The sequence below is a fragment of the Pollachius pollachius genome, assembly GCF_949987615.1.
Source record: "Pollachius pollachius genome assembly, chromosome: 1".
Classification (NCBI taxonomy): Eukaryota; Metazoa; Chordata; class Actinopteri; order Gadiformes; family Gadidae; genus Pollachius; species Pollachius pollachius.
In genome coordinates this window covers 8,070,178-8,089,290 of record NC_136934.1, presented here as the reverse complement: position 1 = coordinate 8,089,290, position 19,113 = coordinate 8,070,178, and the positions used below count along the sequence as shown (strand labels likewise).

At 47.8% G+C, this 19,113-nt stretch overlaps 1 protein-coding gene across 1 annotated transcript in view; it reads left to right on the top strand.

The window, feature by feature from the left end:
• sema4c (sema domain, immunoglobulin domain (Ig), transmembrane domain (TM) and short cytoplasmic domain, (semaphorin) 4C) overlaps positions 1-19,113 on the top strand; it is a 65,940-nt gene that overhangs the window by 32,457 nt on the left and 14,370 nt on the right. The window contains exons 2-9 of the mRNA XM_079747945.1: positions 1,263-1,473; positions 10,286-10,440; positions 12,315-12,377; positions 14,238-14,336; positions 14,903-14,999; positions 15,122-15,241; positions 16,835-16,989; positions 18,336-18,511. Coding sequence (XP_079604071.1) covers positions 1,338-1,473; positions 10,286-10,440; positions 12,315-12,377; positions 14,238-14,336; positions 14,903-14,999; positions 15,122-15,241; positions 16,835-16,989; positions 18,336-18,511 — 1,001 coding nt within the window. The 5' untranslated portion in view covers positions 1,263-1,337. The remainder of the gene's footprint in view (positions 1-1,262; positions 1,474-10,285; positions 10,441-12,314; positions 12,378-14,237; positions 14,337-14,902; positions 15,000-15,121; positions 15,242-16,834; positions 16,990-18,335; positions 18,512-19,113) is intronic.

The window sequence follows — 19,113 nt, the reverse complement described above, 5'->3', positions numbered from 1 at the left end:
GGAAAATAATACAAACGCTGACATTTTCTACTCGTTTAAAAAGTCAATGGGTTCCCCTCTCCAATCAGCACGCATCAGCGGAGAAGCCTCTCAAACACACACAGACACACACACACACACACACACACACACACACAGACACACACACACACACATTAACACTGACCGTTGGAAGTGCAGGGCACAAAAACTACAGATGGAGAGACAGAATTTAAATGTGATGGCTTGTCAGTATGTGCGTACATGTAGTTGTGCACATGTGTGCGTGTGTCTTTGTAGAGTTTGTGGAAGTGTAATCTCAGACTGGAAATCGTTCTGCTTCACCTTGGAACTTGACCTTTCATTCTCTCTCTCTCTCTCTCTCTCTCTCTCTCTCACACTCTCTCTCTCTCTTTCTCTCCCCCCCTCTCTCTGTCTCTCTCTCTTTCTCTCTCTCTCTCACTCTCTCTCTCTCAATATCTCTTTCTCTCTCTCTATTTTATTCAAATCAAGGGGCATTGGGAATGGCATGGGGGGCATCCATTTGGATGTATGTACAAAGTAGAATAAAATGAAAAAATGTGAATTGGTACACAGTCTCTCTCTCAATCTCTGTCTCTCCCTCTCCTGCCTCATTATCTCAGTCTCTTTGTCTCCATCCCGCTCATATATCAGTATCTCATTCCCTCTTCATCTCTGTTTCTGTCTCTCATACCACTCACTTTCTCAGTCTCTCTCTTTGTCTCTCAGTTGTCCTTCTGTGCCCTGGATTCCCCCCCCACACCAAACACTCACTGATAGATGACTTGTTCATGCAGCGACTGTCCAACTGGTTCTCTCTCTCTCTACTCTTTCTTTCTCTCTCTCTCTCTCTCTCTCTCTCTCTCTCTCTCTCTCTCTCTCTCTCCCTCTCTCTCTCTCTCTCTCTCTCTCTCTCTCTCTCTCTCTCTCTCTCTCTCTCTCTCTCTCTCTCTCTCTCTCACTCTCTGTCTCTCCCTCTCTCTCACTCTTTGTTGTCCTTGCCACAACATTGGTGTATCTCTGCCCGTGTGCTGGGGTGACATCTGATGACACGCCGGCACCAATTAGTTTTGAAAGGCTCTGTCTCGCTGTAATAAGTGTTGCAGTGGCAGGACACGTGGGGGGAGGCGGCTGGTCGCTATAATTGGTTTGAGTTGTCCCTTTTTTACTTTTTCCCTCCAACAGTCCCAGAAGCTCGTCGACGTCAATGCTGTGTTTTCATCTAAAGCTGACCCCCTTTTCTTCTCTCCTCCTGTCAACAGCTGATCGTCACCAGACCCTCCTAACCGACGCTTTGCTATTGGCCACTCCCGGGTGTCTCGTTGGTCTCTCGGCGAATGAGGTTTGCCGCGGGAGCCATGGTGGGCGGGCCCAAGGTCCTGGTCCTGGTGGTGGTGCTGCTGGTCAGCTGGTCCCAGAGGGCGCTGTGTCTGAACTGGAACCCCGTGCCGCGCAAGACGGTCCGCTACCAGGGTGAGCCAGCGCTGCGTTACATCAGATCTAGGAAACGGGGCGCTCGTCACTGTTTCAGGGGATATAATAAGTGTTGTAGGGGGAAATAATGCGTGTTTCTTTTTTTGTTCCTCACCTCACACAGAGGAAGGGTTTGTTCCTTCCCATGGGGATAAGAGAGAAACAAAAAGCCAGAAAATAAAAATTATGGGATAAATAAAAAATGAGCTGCATTTTCCTCACCTCAGCTGTGATAGCTCTCTTCTCTTTTTTTCTGCCTCACGATTCTTCTCTCTCTCTATCTTATTCAATCCCTCTCCCAGTCTGCCTTTTATCCACCCCCTCCCCTCCTCTCCCCTTCTCCCCCCCCCCTCTCCACTCCTTTCCTCTCTTCTCCTCCCCTCTCTCTCTCGCTCTCTCTCTCTCTCACCCCTGCTCCTTTGTGCCGTGTGAACCTCAAATGCTTTTACAGTTTCAACAAAGAGCTCTGATTTCCAGCGACGGCACTGGGGACAAAAAAACAGTCCCTTCCTCTCTCTTCACACATACACACACACATACTAAACAATGATGGTGTGTGTGTGTGTGTGTGTGTGTGTGTGTGTGTGTGTGTGTGTGTGTGTGTGTGTGTGTGTGTGTGTGTGTGTGTGTGTGTGTGTGTGTGTGTGGGTGAGGGGGCAATGGAAAACAATTGACAGGGAACAATTGACCGGGAGTCAATAGTTTCAGTGTCAGCTCGTGGACACACAGCCCACCATACCCCAGCCCCACCTTTAGCCCACTCACCCCTAACCTGAAATAACACCAACCCAACACCACCCGGACAAAAACCCCACCCTGAGGACCCCTGCCAAACCCAACCGCTAAACCACCTCTACCCACTCAAACTTACATGACCCCTACACTACTCCACTCCCCCCTACCTACCCAACCCCACCCCCTACACCACCCCAGCTGAGCCAACAGAGCCATTACCCCCCCCCCCCCCCCAGAGCTCTTTGGGGCGGAAGGAGAGGAGAACACAAGAAAAAACATGGGAGACACCAGAACGAGTGGAGAGAGGGAGAGACGGAGAGAGGGAGACAAACGTCTAATTCTGTCCTTAAAAGGATAGGAATCACCCTCAGAGAGAGAGGGAGAGAGAGAGGGAGAGAGAGGGAGAGAGAGAGGGAGAGAGAGCGGGAGAGAGAGAGACTGAAATCAGAAAAAGAGCAAGAGAGAAATCAGAAAGAGAGAGAGCGATAAAAGAAAGACAACCAAACACCAACCCCCCTCCACCCTCACACACACAAACGTTCAATCTGTGTGCCAGCCTGCATGCGTGTGTGTCTGTCACTCAGTCTTTCTTTCTGTCTGCCCGCCTGTATGCGTGTATGCGTGTCTGTCTGTCTGCCCGTCTGTAATCAGTAGGCAGTATGAGTTCGCTGGAGAGAAAGACGTGGGTTGACACAGTGAGGCAAAGGGCAGGAACGCTGTGTGTGTAAGTGTGCGTGTGTGTGTGCCTGCATGTGTGTGCTCGCGTGTGCTTTCTCGCTTGTCTGTGTGTGTGTGTGTGTGTGTGTGTGTGTGTGTGTGTGTGTGTGTGTGTGTCTGTGTGTGTGTGTGTGTCTGTGTGTGTGTGTGTGTTTGTGTGTGTGTGTTTAGTATGGTCAGTGGGATTTGAAGCACTCGGGTGCAGGCGTGGCAGTTTTTTTTGGGAGGGGTGGGGGGCAAGAGATGGATGAAGAGATAATATTGACCCTCCGCCCCAACAACATCCAACCCTAGCCTCAAGCCCCCCCCCCCCCTTGCCCCCACACCTCCCCATGCCACACCCCTGCAATTATGTAGGGCTCAACGTTTTGGTCACACAGGAAGCAGCACAAACACACAGCCTCCCTCTCAACCCCGGCTCCATCCGGCTGCTCCAGTTCACACTTTTAGAACGCCATGCATTGACATTTCAGTTTCGCAAGCAGATTTCACCGTTGGCCTTCTCTATCCGGGGGGGTTTGAGTGCATTTGTAATGCCACAGTTGGGGGGGAGGGGGGAATTTACCTTCCCCAAACACCCTTTTCCCTCCAACAAGAATGGTAAATATTGAACAAAATCGTTCTACTTTTGCTATCCGTGAGATTGTTTGGCTTGCAGTGGGGAGCAGCCATTGGATTCAATAAGCACTTCAGTAAGTTGCGTTCCCTTTTTCCAGAGAGGGCACAGCCTCTAAACATCACAAGACCACTTCCTGTCCTTTGACCCACACTATTTGTAATCATCCTGTTTTCACCACTATCTACTTCTCATCCCTGAACCTTTCTTTCCAACTCTTCTCGGTCTCCGGCCCTTGTCCCTGTGTTTCTGCAGCCAAACATCCAGGTCCGAAGGGTCCGTCTGAGGGGCTTATTTAATTTTCAGACCCTGAACCCCGGTTCTGTCGCCGGCTACACAAACACTTGAAATGACACAAACCAGCTGCTCGCTCCCTGAAGATAAAATGGAGCCTTCTCCCTCCTCCCTCCAAACCACTCTGTCATGGACTCCCTCTCTCCCTCGCTCACTGTCTTTGTCTCTCTCCCTCTCGCTCTCTCTCCCAACCCAGCATAAACATACACACACACACACACACACTTCCTCTCTACAGCTCTAGCTCCTCTAGAGTTTTGACTTATTTTCTCATTAAAATTTTGTTTACGAGCCTCCGATTTACACATGCATATAAAACATACCCACTCGCGCGCGCGCACATAGACTCACCACACACGCATACAACACAGCCCCCTGTGACTAACGCCACCAGGCTAAAGTATGACAGAGTGAAGCAGCTGTGCTCACAGGCCAGATGAGAACAAGAGGGAGAGATGAAGGAGGCCGAGGAGGGGATGTGAGGGGGGGGGGGGGGTTGTTTAGTAAGTGGGTAGAGGGTCTGGAACTCTGTCTTAGCCTCAATGCAGCAAATGCCTTCCACTCTGACTTAAGAGCACGGTAGAGCCAATACCTTCCTCGTGATTTATAGAGAAGGAGGGAGATTTAGCTGGGGTGGGGGGAGGAGGGGAGGGAAAGAAAGGGGGAGGGAGAGAGGAAAGGAGGATGGGCGGAGAAGGGCTGGTCTTTTGACCTCGTGAAACCTCTCTCTCTCTCTCTCTCTCTCTCTCCCTCCCTCTCTCTCTCTCTCTCTCTCTCTCTCTCTCACTTTTTCTCATATATTTCCAAACCCCCCAATTACCGTAATGAGTGGCTGAGAGAGGGGGAAGCAGAGCGAGAGAGTAGGGAGCGGGGCGGGGGTGCTTGATGGAGAGGAACAGTAAATGAGATGGGGGGGGGGGGGGGGGGGGGGGGGGGTCATCAAGCCAGATTTCATTGGCCACCGGTGTCACTCATACATTGACCCTCATCTGATTGGTTGGCTGGGATTAATAGTCGGGACCAGGAGTCAAGACCTTTGGCGCTCCCTGTTGTCATATCAGATAAACAGCAGCTGGCATGGAGTGGGTGTGTCTGTGTGTGTGTGTGTGAGCGCACGTTCGTGTCTGATTGCATAAAATTTGTTTACATTATTATTGTTTTATATTGACAAGACAGTTTTCAAAAACAATACTAAGAATTAAATCATGCTTGTGCCCCGCCCTTAATTATTGAATTACACAGGAAATGGCCTTTAACAAGTCAACGGAGGAACCCCTTGACCCCATAATAGCTCCATAGAAGCCTTTAGCAATCACAATGCTACGGAGCCCTTAGCCACCTAGACTCCCATAGCTACCTTAAATCTATTAGCCACATGGCTACGGCTAAGCGTGTTAGCACCACCAGGGCCCATTGTCGCTAGCCACGCTGGGCTACATATGTTTCCCCGACGCAGGCCAGAGCTGTGAGCTGTAAGCAGATCTTTCCTAGAGTCCTTCTGGCTGCCTGGCACTGGGTGCTGTGGTCATACCAGTCACAGCTGAAACGTCCCACTGACTTTGTGGCTTTCATCCTCTTCTTCGGCAACACACACACACGCACGCGCGCAAACGCACGCACATAAAAACCCACCCCCGTGCGTTGGCTCACTTTGTTGTGTTAATCCACTTTTACCACTCCTGCTGAACTCCTCCCACTCCTCATCCTTTCATCTCGCTCTCTCTTCATTCATCGCTCTCTTTTTTTTTCACAATTCAATCTGTCTTGCCCCCCCCCCCACTCTCCTCCCTCCAGCTCTTTTTTTCCCGCTGTCATCCCCACATCTCCTGGTACAGTTATTTCAGTTTATTTTCTCTTATTTAACTTTTCTGGTTCCCCACATTTTATCACCAGTCTGCCATTTGATCCAAGACAATAATATTTGCCTGTTTTCCATCTTCTTCTCACCCTCCCTCGATCCCTCTGTTCTTTTTTCCACCTCTCTCTCTCTCTCTCTCCCTCTCTCTCTCTCTCTCCCTCTCTCTCTCTCTCTCTCTCTCTCTCTCTCTCTCTCTCTCTCTCTCTCTCTCTCCGTCTTGGTCTCTTCTGCCACCTCTCTTTCTCTCCCTCTCCATGGCTTTCTCCCTCATTGTTTTTCCACTGCTCTCATTCTGTCATGCTACCTGGCTCCCCAGTTAGGGTGACACTCATTTATTTTGTTTGTCGTTTGTTTGTGTGTTTATTTGTCTGCTGTGTGCGTTTGTGTTTGTGTGTGCGTGCCTGCTTGTGTGTGTATGTGTCAGGGTTTAATGTGTGTGTGAAAAAACTGTTTATCTGTGTAGAAAAATCTGCATCCACACGTGGGTGGTATATGATGTCTATATCCCCCCAAACTCTCTCTCTCTCTCTCTCCCTCTCGCTGTCTCCTCTCTCACACTGTCTCTTGCTCTCTCGCCCTCTGTCCCTCGTGCTGCTGCTGCTTCAAAGCGCTCTGAAAATAGGGCTTTAATCATGGTGTGGTGCTCTCCGCGCGGTTAGCAGCTATAAGGAGGGCCTCAGGAGTATTTATAGAGGACAGCCTCTCGTTCCACGCCTCACATCCAGTCTACTGGAGGGAGAGCGAGACACAGAGGGAGAGGGAGTGAGAGAGAGAGAGAGAGAGAGAGAGAAAGAGAGGGAGAGAGAGAGAGAGAGAGAGAGAGGAGGCCCACCAGTTGCCCATACGGCTGATCACAGGGCCAGACCAGAACAAGGCCTTGTCGTTAGCTGGTCTGCCGGGTCGTCACCACTGTGGATATGAAAGGTTGTGTGTGGCTTTGGTTTGGCTCCACGTTCAGGGTTAAATGTTCAGCACCCGTTTCAGTGACCTTAGAATCCCTTCAGATGAGAAGCTTTTCATGGACACACACACAAACAAAAAGCCAGACCAAAAAACACACACACAGTCATGCACACACACACACACTTGCACACATATACAACCACAAACACACACACAAACAAATAGCAAGACAGACACAGACACACACACACACACACAAACACATACATACACACACATACAGACCTTGGAGTTAAAATTCTCAAACAGAACTCTCTTTCCCTGTCTAGGTTTAGAGGAATAAATTTGGGCTTAGTTTGCAGTGCTGATTTAGCGTGGGAGTGGGTCACGTCTCCAACTGAATATCCTGCTGTTGACCTTTATTGCTCCAGTCAGACGATAGCAACAACATTTTCTGTAGACATTCATTTGATTTATCGAATTGGTGCATTACAAAAAAAAATCCCAAAAAGGCCCACATTGCAGCTCGTGATTGAATCTCAGCTCTGCGATACATATATAGATACACCGTATGCATAGTTCTTATTTATGCTGAGCTCTGGAAATATTAAATGTGATCTCATTATACCGTGCTGCTCTGCTCTCTGTTGTGTTTTCTTTTGCACACAAATGGAGGAAAAGGCAAAGAATACATAAGACACAGCAAAAGGATTCTCACCCAAATGCCTCTAACTCTCATGGCCATTTATTACCCGGCTCCCACCTTTCTACCCTCCTTTCAAACTTGCCATTTAACAAAGTACGTTCCCATATATACACACACACACACACACACACACACACACACACACACACACACACACACACACAGACATATATACATGTACACACAGACTCTCAAAGTCCATTGCTCTACTCTTTTTCTCAAACTTTTACCATGAACACATAGACACAAACACCCACATACACACCTTAAATACAAACACACACACACACACACACACACACGCACACACGCACACACTCAGACGGGTGCCCCTCAGAGCTGCCCCTATGTGGTGGCAGATGGTAAATGCGCCTATTATTCCTGTCTGTTGCTGCTAGGCTACCTTGCTAGCTTCACTGGTCCCTGTCTATGCTGGTTGAGCAGCGTATGGCCCTGAGTAGTTAGCTCAGTGACATATGTAGTAGGTGGTAGTGAGATGCTCGGGGGTGCTAGAGGGCTGGGAGGGCCTTGGTTGCAGTCGTTGGGGTGCCTTGGAGGTCAGGGTGGATGCGTTTCCGTGATATTGTGTGTATTTTAGAAATGGCTATGCATGTCCATGTATTTTTATGTGTGTGTGCATGTGAGTGTGTGGGTGTGTAAATACACAGAGCCTCCTGGCTCTGTGCATTTCATGTTCTGTGTGTGTGTGTGTGTGTGTGTGTGTTTCGTCATAATTCATTGAGCGTGTAAGCGTTCCAGAAACGTTTTTTTTTTTCACTTGGCCCTGTGCAACATCACAGATGCGCTTCACACTCCCTCAATTTCTCTCCCTCACTCTCCCTCTGTCCATCGCTTTCTCTCCCATCTCTCTCTCTCCCTCGCTCTCTCTCCGTCCATCTCTCTCTCTCTCTCTCTCTCTCTCTCTCGCTCTCTCTCTCGATGGATGGAGAGAGAAACAGGTAGGGAGATTTAGGGAGAATGAAGCACATCGCTCTCATTCTCTATCTCTCTCTCTCTCTCTCTCTCTCTCGCACTCTCTCGCTCTCTCTCTCTCTCTCACTCTCTCTCCCCCAGAGAGAGAAAGAGAGTGAGAGATGGGAAAGGGAGAGAGCAGGATACCGTAAGGGAAAAGAAGAAAGACCACCCTGATATGAAAGCAGAGGTGGTTCAGAATAGCTGGGGTCTCCGGAGACATGTCTCTGTCTCTCTCTCTCTCTCTCTCTCTCTCTCTCTCTATTCTCTTTCTCGCTCTATATATGTCTCTGTTATTTTCTTTCTTTACTCTATCTATCTTGCTCTCTGTCTCTTTCTATGCAAGTTTCAAGGTAAACATACTCTCTCGTGTGCACGCACACACGCACACACACACACACACACACACACACACACACACACACACACACACACACACACACACATATATTTAGCCCCATTGTGCTCCTCAATCCGTCTCCCAACTAGGCCACACTAGTCACATGATCAGGATTTTTGCTTGGTAATAAATCACCGTCACCATCCTCCATTGCTTCTCCAGGAATCTAGCTTCTATTTTCAACACACATGCACACACACACACACACACACACACATGCAAACTAACACACACACACACGTGAAAATATTCACACACACAAATTCGCACACATGTGCACAGACACATGCACACACTGACACTGACACACACACACCAACAAACTCACACATGCCTGCACACATACAAACACACACATACACACACACACACACACACACACACATAAACCCACATTCACATGTTCATAGAAACTCATAAAGCAGGAGAGAAGACCATTCATTTTCCAGGGAGTAAGTCATAGACAGAGAGTGAGAGTGTGAGAAAGAGAGAGAGGGGGGCAGAGGGAGAGAGAGCAAGAGAAAGAGGGGTAGAGAGGGCGGGAGAGAGAGAGAGAGCGAGCGAGAGAGAAAAAGAGGGGCGGAGAGGGAGGGTGAGAGAGAGAGAAAGAGGGAGAGAGGGAGAGAGAGAGATGTATAATATGATTCTATTCATGAGATCACATTAGCCGCCAGACTCGTCTGCCGCTCATCCCTCATTTGGTTCTCTCACATTCCTCAAACATGAGTGAGTTGAGGGAATAGATGGGGTGTTGCTGATGCTGAGCACGATACATGCAGGCAGATTTAGTCATGCCATCTCTCTTCCTGTTCCTCCTCTCGCTCCCTTGCTCTACCTCTCGCTCTCTATCTCTCCCTGCCTTTGCCTCCTATCCTATAACTCTTGTTTGCTCTCTCTCTCTATAACACTTTTTATCAATGGGCGGAGCCCCGGAAGGATCTTGGATGAATGTGTATGTGCATGTGCTTGCGTTAGAGTGTGTGTGTGTGTGTGTGTGTGTGTGTGTGTGTGTGTGTGTGTGTGTGTTTGTCGGTGTTTGTGTGTGTCTCAGCGTCTGCTCTGCTGTTGGCCCAGAGTTCGTGTTATTACAGGACCGACTCCCACTTCCCACCTGTCTCTGCGTGTGTTTGTGCTTATTAACGTTGCACACGAAGAAAGAGTCTGTGCACAGTGTGTGCGTGAGCACTAGTTTAGGGGCGTGTGTGTGTGTGTGCTCCATCTGACACTTATATCAAAGCAGCGGCTGTGTCTCATTTTAATTTTAATAAAAATAACAGACTGCGGGGCCACCTATCGACTCATCTCTCTTCCCATCTCATTTCTCTTTTTTAACTCGATTCCAACCCTTATTTTTCCCTAAGAATGTTGGTATCTGTACAATCTGTCTGTCTGTGTAACTGTCTGTCCGTCTGTGATGAATTGTGTATTAGTGTCTGTTTGTTTGTCTTTCTGTATGCTGATTAGCGCAATGAGCCTGTATGTCTGTCTGTATTTCTGATTGGTGAAGTTAGCCTGTGCGTCTGGGTATGTCTCTGCTGATTGGTGAATCTCACCTGTGCGTCTGTGCATATTAATGCTGATTGGTACATTGTGCCGTGGGTGTCTCTGCAGATGTCCTGGACAGCATGGCGCGGTTCAGCGCACCGGGAGTGTGGAACTACAGCACGGTCACGCTGTCGGACCACGAGCGTGTTCTGTATGTCGGCGCGCGGGAAGCTCTGTTCGCCCTGGACCCCAACGACATCAGCAGACAACGACGACCACAGGTACAGCACAGACACGCACAGACGCACACGCACACACACAAACACAGATACACACACACACACACACACACACACACACAGAAATGCACGCATGCACACACACACACACACACACTCATGCACGCACATGCACGCACACACGCACATACAGCACTCAACACACAAACTGATGATGATGTTTGCTGCTCCACAGCACATCATCATAGAAAAACTGTTTGTGATTGCAATCACTGTCCAGAATCCATAGTTCCTACCAAGAAATCCCCTGAATCTCAATATAAACAAATAAAAAGACCCCCCACAGTTCCCCTCACAGACATGGCAAGAATAGATGTGACGTGAAGCTCTCATAAGAATGCAATCCAGCCTTCAGAACAGCCGTGAAGCATGCAGGGAACACACAGAGAACCTGTGTCAAGGAGCTCATCGTTTCAGTAGGAACACAGTTTCCTGGCTGAGGTGTGTTCCTCTTTGCAAATCATTCCCCAGACACTGATATTGTAGAAGCATCTGCCAAGCTTCACCACCGGTAGCCTACAAACATCCCTTTAGACATGTAGCAAGATGCTGCTTTTCCTCACAGATCTGGAACCAGTTAGCTTTTCTGTGTCTGTGTGAGTGTGTGTGAGAGTGAGTTTGTGTGTGAGTGTGAGTGTGAGTGTGTGTGTGTGTGTGTGAGTGTGTGTGTTTGTGTGTGTGCGTGTGTGTGTGTGTGTGTGTGTGTGTGTGTGTGTGTGTGTGTGTGTGTGTGAGTGTGAGACACGCAGAAGACAAACAAAATCACCTAGTGCTCTTGAGGTTGAATCGCGGTTGTATTATTGACGACATCTTTTTGATCATTTCCTTAGGTGTTCCTTGTTTATTCTCTGCTGCATGCCACTAGCACTTGTTAGAATAAGTATTCTGCTGAACACAGATATAAAGAGAGAGAGAGAAAGAGAGAGAGGGAGACAGAGACAGATAGAGGGGGCGAGAGAGATATGCAGTCATACTCCTCAGGGACTTGGTCTGGTCTTGTTCCCCCAATAATTGTTGCGTGTTGTGCTCGATACAATTACAGCGGTCAGATAGTCAATTGACTGGCGCAGGGAGTCAGAGATTGAGAACAATTGAGAGACAGAGAAACGCTGGTGGATGGATGGAGAGACATAGAGAGGGAGAGAGAGAAAGAGACAGACAGAGAGATAGAGACAAAGAGAGAGACAGACAGACAGAGAGAGAGAGAGGGAGTGTCTGGTCTCTTTTGGGGATTGTTATCTGATTTAGCTCAGTAATGACACACATATACATGCACACACACACACACAGACACACAACACACACGCAGATTACATCCGTTACACACGAATGCACATGTCAATGTGCATACGCAGTCACAGCAACTGATGTTAGCACACACATTGCACACTCTCAAATGGCCTCTCACACACTCTTCCAATACATCCAGGGCCCAGCTGGCGGGCATGAAGGGTGTAAGAGTTTAGACGGAACCACCTGAGGTCTGTGTGGGGTCAGAGGGTTTCAGTTCAACCCACCAGGGTTTCACAATGCATCCATCTTCTACCTTTCCTCTTTATATCACACTCTCGATTCCCTTATCATCCTTTGGTTTCCTTCCTGCTTTCTTTCTTTCTTTCTTTCTTTCTGTCTTTGTTTCATTCATTTTCACAACAAAGAAAAAATCAAGTGTCAACATCAAGAAAGCATCTAAAGGGAATGAAATGCTCTTTCATATCATCTGTTTGCGTGTTGCCAATCCACCGCCGTCTCCACAGTTACCAGGGTAACAGTATCACAGTGTTGTTGTTGTTGTTGTTGTTGTTGTTTACCCTCTTTCTGCGTGAATGCAACATTACTCTCTGTCCCTCCACCAGATTGACTGGCCAGCCCCCCAGGACAAGAAGAAGGAATGTGCCTCCAAGGGGAAGAACAACCAGGTAAGAGTGTACAATGGCCTGTTACACCACACAGCATGACCTCAAGACTCAAGTGATTAGCCACCCTGGTTAGAAGTGCTGTGGAGTTTTTTCATGACAAACAACCTCAACAAATATAGCAGGAATTAGCAAAACTTCTATTTTGGGGGGGTTGCAATTCGTGTAATTAGTTGACGTGTGCAGAAGAGGCTCTGAAATACAAAAACATTGGAAGTGGGAAAGATAAATACAAAGTGACATTCGCTTTTTCTCTGTCAACGTATTTGAAACGACCTGTCAGGCTTTAAGAACACCTAAAGTGGGAAGAGACTTCACTGCCCGTTTAAGAGCAGTAAAGCTCGTCTATGAAACTGCCTCTCCTAGGCATTGATGATTCCTTGTGTTTTATGGCTTAATACACATATGGATTAAGCAGAGGTATATAACAGTGTTTTGCAAGCCTTTTGTGGCCAAGGCACACCACCATCCCAACTTAAAGTTGTAGGGATTGATTATCAAGAATGACACCCTTGCCAATAACTGGACAATGTTGCTTATATGTTATATATAATCTGATATTAGTCGCAATGTTGGATATATTTCACACACAGCAGACATGGATAAAGGAATTTCAAATTCCTTGCCTGACAATCAGGCCATGCCATCATTTGTCAAACATATATTTATAAAAAGAGCGAGAAACTTGCATTGACAGGAAAATACATCAATGATAAACCCCTTCATAAATAGCACCAACTATATATTTTACGTTGCCTATGCTAGGATTATGTATTAAATCCCAGCAAATTCCATGGCCTGATCTTGCATCAAGGCGCAGTACTTAGGAACCACTGCCATCCCCCCGGGCTCCCCTGAAAATGTTCCGACGCGTCGCCATCACAGCCACGTCAACCCACTGTTATAAGTGCTCCACAGGGATCCTCACAAAGCCCTCATTCTCCCACTGCAGACAATAGATGTACCAAAAAGTGTTTCATCACTTATGAGTGAAAGTGAGTTGACACTATCGCACACGCCGTCAGGGAAGTGAATCTCTACGATTCTTCCGGGTATGGCATCGATTAACAATTATAGAAGTAGTGTTCCAGCCGAAGGGATGAAGTGGACGTATGGCTCGTTAGACCTGGCGTAGACGGCTCCGGTGACGCTGAACAGTCACACCAGGCGTTTAAAAACAACACGTAATGAGATTTTATATAAAGAACATTTTGATGGATTCTAAATGACTGTGTGTGCCCACCGCTTGTCCCCGTGCCCCCCGGCGCACACACACACCGGAGGTTCTGCTTACAGCACAATTGGTTGAGCGTTGTGCTGCGTTAAAGGAGATAACAAATGAAAGTGAGGTTTAGTTTATTTCTAACCACTCCACATGCCACACTTTGTGCTTTCAAATCAGGTAATTTGCAGGTACTGCAAATAGAGAGATGATTGTATTCAAATGTAGGTGAAAATTACTTGGAAAGAGCACATTCACGGATTGTCTAATGAGCTTAAAATAATAAATAGCTGCTTTTAAACAAAGATGGAACACAGCGACCCATAAATTCACAACGAAATAACTGAATAATCTGTCATCTTCCCTCCTCTCCTCTCCTTTCCTCTCCTCTCCTCTCCTCTCCTCTCCTCTCCTCTCCCCTTCTCTCCTCACTGGTTTCATCTCCTCTTCTCTTCTCCCTTCTCTTCTCCTCTCCTCTCCTCTCCTCTCCTCTCCTCTCCTCTTCTCTTCTCTTCTCTCCTCTCCTCTCCAATCTTTTCCTCTCCTCTCCTCTCATCTTCTTTCCTCTTCCCTCGACCCTTTTTCCTTCTCCTCTCCTCTTCTCTCCTCTTCTCTCTTCTCCTTTCCTCTCCTCTTTGTAGACCGAGTGTTTCAACTACATCCGCTTCCTTCAAAGCTACAACAGTACATACCTTTATACCTGTGGCACATATGCCTACCAACCCAAATGCACCTATGTGGTAAGTGTGTGTGTTTGTGTATTGCTGAATCCCAGTCCTTTGTCCATGTCCATTATAAATGTGGTTCCTGTTAGACTGTAGGACTGCTGGGGCTACTGTTATTACTTTTATTTTCATCATTTATTATTTTATCATGTTCATATTCCTGTGGAGGATGTGCTTGTCTTAAGGTTCCTGTGTGTGTGTGCATGGCTGTGTGTGTGCGTCATACACACGGTGTGTCATACCTCTTGCTGAAAGGTGTCAGTTTGAGGTGTTGCACATCATTCCTAGAGCTGCAACTGCAGTGTCACAGATGAAAAATGAGTGTGTGATTTGTTTGCCTGGGTGTGTGTGTGTGTGTGCGTGTTTGTGTGTGTGGGTGTGAGTATGAGTGTGTGTCTGTGTGTTTGTGGGGGGAGGTCTGAGTGAGTGAGTGAGAGGATGTTTTTTTAGACAGAGCTTTCAGCTGAGTTTTCCCACATTCTAACCACTGACAACAAATCTGTCCTTACTCACCGTATATTTGTTAACGTGTTTGTTTATGTCCATGCATTTTTACCTATATTTATTATGTGTCTATGCAGAATGCGGCCGATTTTACACTCGACACTGCCGCCCTGGAGGATGGGAGGGGTAAATGCCCCTATGATCCTGCAAAGGGCCACACCGGACTCATAGTGGGTGAGTATCTGTGTGTGTTTGTGTGTTTGTGTGTACATTACTGTTGTTGTCGAAGATACTACAGGTAGACACACAGTCCACAGAGAACTGCAGTTGTAACGTCTGGTGTCGTCTGCCTGTAGATGAGGAGCTGTACTCTGCCACACTCTTCAACTTCCTGGGTACGGACGCGGTCATACTGAGGAACCTGGGCCAGCAGCACTACAGCATGAAGAGCGACGACCTTCCTGCCTGGCTCAAGGGTAAGAGACAGACAGACAGACAGACAGACAGACAGACAGACAGACAGACGGATGGACGAGCAGTTGTATGGATGGAGACGAATTAACTTAGCCGCTATGATTAAAAGTAAGTCTCTCCTAAGTGGATATGTAGTAAGACACGTTGTGTCTACTCTATTTTCGAAGTACACACACACACACACACACACACACACACACACATAAGCTCACCGGTTTGAGTCTCTTAAGTTTGACTTTGAAACCTCGAACCAAGCCGTAAAAACAGGCAGGAGTGTGTCTCCAGGGTTTGATGCGGGGACTGTGAACTAGGGGGGGCACATGCACCGTGTGAGCGAAATGAAGAGTGAGGGAAGGAGGCGGTGAGAGAACGGAATGTTCCGCAGCGTGACGTGTTCAACACGGTGACACATCTCGTCATGCTCGGAAACACCTGGTCCTCGTGACTTTGAACACAACAGCAACAACAACAGCGACAACAACAACAACCTCCCAATCCTTACATAGCTGCTGCAAGAAGAAATTCTTCATAGGAGTGGTCCAATCAGCGTAATCAAAGCAGGGAAGTTAATCCTTTTAAAGAAGCGTGCCACTTTCATGTATGTTCTCCATCAGACACATACAAGCCTCGTGTACCGCCAATCTGAATTATTGAAGAAAAACGCATGCATATGGATGTCCATAAGTATAGACAGGTATAGATTTGTATGGCATATACCCAATGGAGCGAAATATATAGAAAAGGAGAAGAGGGCAAGGAAGGGATAGAGGGTGTTGGGGGGAGCATGAGAGACAGAGGGGGAGAGGGGTTGTGAGAGAGAGCGATAGACAATTGGAGCGATGAAGAGGGAGAAAGAGAGCCAGGGAGAGATGGGGAATAAAGGAAATAGCAAGATGGATAGAAGAAGCGATAGAGGAATAAGAGGAAGAAGAGACAAGGCAGGTGTGCTCCTCACAGGGAAGATGAAATGGAGAGCTGCAAAGAGAGCACGACGTCAAGAGAGAGAGTTGGAGAACATGAGCCCCGGCTACCATGCAAAAAATGGGAAAGCTAAATGAGCCCTGCTAATAGAAAGTTCCAGAAACAGATAGGTGGAGAGAGACAGAGAGACACAGAAAAAAGGAGAGCGTGGAGGGAGACAATAAAGGGGTTCAAGTTAGAAAATATGACAATAGAAAACAAAAGAGAAGGAGAGAGGGATGGAAAGAGGGAATCCTTTTATACTGAAAACAAGATGGAAGCAGGGACCACAGTTGCGAATAAGAACATATCATAAGAGAGTGAGCGAGCATGAGGGGAGGAAATATGCAGGGGAGAAGAGAGAGAGAGAGGAGAGAGAGAACGATGGGGAAAGGGATAGAGAGAGAAGAGGCGGAGGGAAACAGAACAGAGTGAGACTCAGGTAGAGGTAATGAGATTCAGATGGAAACAACTTTCCTTTCTGCGTGGGTGTGTGTGTGTGTGTGTGTGCATGTGAATGCACTCTATTTGTCAAGACCTTTTCCTTGTATAATCATCCTCATAATTGCCTTGTCTGTTTGTGCGTGTGTGTGTGTGGTTGTGTGTGCGTTCTGTGTGTGTGTGTGTGGGTCCAGAGCCTGACTTTGTGGGCTCCTCGCTGGTGAGGGAGAGCCTCGGCAGCAAGGAGGGCGACGACGACAAGATCTACTTCTTCTTCAGCGAGCGACCGACGGAGGACCGCAACTGCTATGCTGAGCGCACCATGGCCCGGGTGGCCCGCGTCTGCAAGGTAGGAACCTCTGCCCTAGTGCTGGTACTGTAGGACCATGGCTCTGGTACTGGTACTGTAGGACCATGGCCCTGGTACTGGTACTGTAGGACCAACCCCTGGTACTAATACTGGTACTGTAGGACCATGGCTCTGGTACTGGTACTGTAGGACCAACCCCCTGGTACTGGTACTGGTACTGTAGGACCAACCCCCTGGTACTGGTACTGTAGGACCAACACCTGGTACTGGTACTGTAGGACCAACCCCTGGTACTGGTACTTGTACTGTAGGACCAGCGCCCTGGTACTGGTACTGTAGGACCATGGCTCTGGTACTGGTACTGGTACTGGTACTGTAGGACCAGTGCCCTGGTACTGGTACTGTAGGACCATGGCTCTGGTACTGGTACTGTAGGACCAACCCCTGGTACTGGTACTGGTACTGTAGGACCACCCCTGGTTCTGGTACTATAGGACCACCCCCTGGTTCTGGTACTATAGGACCAACCCCTGGTTCTGGCCCTGGTACCGTAGGACCACAAGTCCATTGTCTTTCCTTAACACAGGAATTCGATTTCCCACCCTGCCAACTCTAACAGTGGTCAACCCTGAAGTTTTTTTTTACTCCCACCTACTCTCATGCATTCATCACGTCAGGGTGGTCGGGGCAGTTTGAATCCTAGCCGGAAAGCTTATCGGTCTGAGCCTGGAGCCTTAATGAGATGCTCCTTAATGACATCCTTAATGATGTTGGATAAAAGCCTAAATAACTAAACGGTACTAAATAGCATTTATTTTGTGTGTGTACACACATTAAGTGCATTCAAATGAGCCCTGGCTAGTGGGGTTGCATAGTGCATTCTCAGCTTCGTTGTTGCTGTTATTTAGGATTTTCTGTATTATAGTCATTCAGATTGAAATTCAATTTAAACATTTGGTATTCTCTGGAGACTGCTGGAAGACCTATCGGTCTGAAAGTGAAATAAACAATGCAAATTTATTCCTTAAGTGTCTTGAGCATGGTGGGATTTTGTCATCAGGTAACGCGGGTGGGAGACACACACAGACACACACACACACACACACATGCATTTAGAATAAATATTTAATGTCTTTCCACTGTGACCCCAATTACTCAAGCTGTTTAGCAGATGGACAGATTGATTTGACTTTTGGTTTTGGTAGCTGTTTACGTAAGCGTTTTTCTCTCACACACGCGCACACACACACACACACACACACACACTTCCTCTGACATAACTGTAACTCTCTTTTCTCTCTTTTCTCTCCTTTCTCTCCTTTCTCTCTTTTCTCTCCTTTCTCTCTTTTCTCTCCTTTCTCTCCTTTCTCCTCTGTCCTGGTTAGGGGGACTTGGGGGGCACGCGGACCCTGCAGAAGAAGTGGACCACCTTCCAGAAAGCCCGGCTGGTGTGCTCCCTGCCCGAGAGGCACGTGGCGTTCAACAACCTCCGGGCCACCTTCACCCTGCCCGGCCAGGAATGGAGCTCCACCGTCTTCTTCGGCATCTTCCACGCCCAGTGGTGAGCGCTGTCCCGCCGTCTCGCGCGCGCTCAGACCGGTTTCCTGCTGGATGTCAATCTTTATATAAAAGGGGGCCCAATTTTGCCACCGAGTGTGAGGTGGATAATTGGGTTGAGTCATTGCAAGCCATTTGCTAAATCTATCCACTTGTGACGTCACCAGTGGGAGTGTCCAGCCAGACGGAGGAGCAGGGATGGTTCAGCGAGCGGATGGATTCTGAAATGGCTTCTAATGACTAATCAACCTCATACCCGCTGGTAAAATGGGGGCCTTTAACAGGATGTATCTGAAACCCTTCGTTCATTGCAGTCATATTTCTCTCGGAAGTTTTATTCGATACGGTATGACAGCGCCGTCGAAAGCATCCTCAGAAATTGGCTGACGTTTCTATCGAAGCAAACCTTGACGACAAGCTTGTAGTTTGATCAAGTACTGTGTTTTTCCCAGCTATTGCAAGGGTCTCCGCATCCGTGCCGTAATGATCCAGGATGCCTCGATCAATCACTCGAAATCAATAAACTGCAACAACGTGGATTTATGATCACATCGGGACGTATGTGATCTCAAACACCAGTCACCAAACCAGATATACAGAGAATGT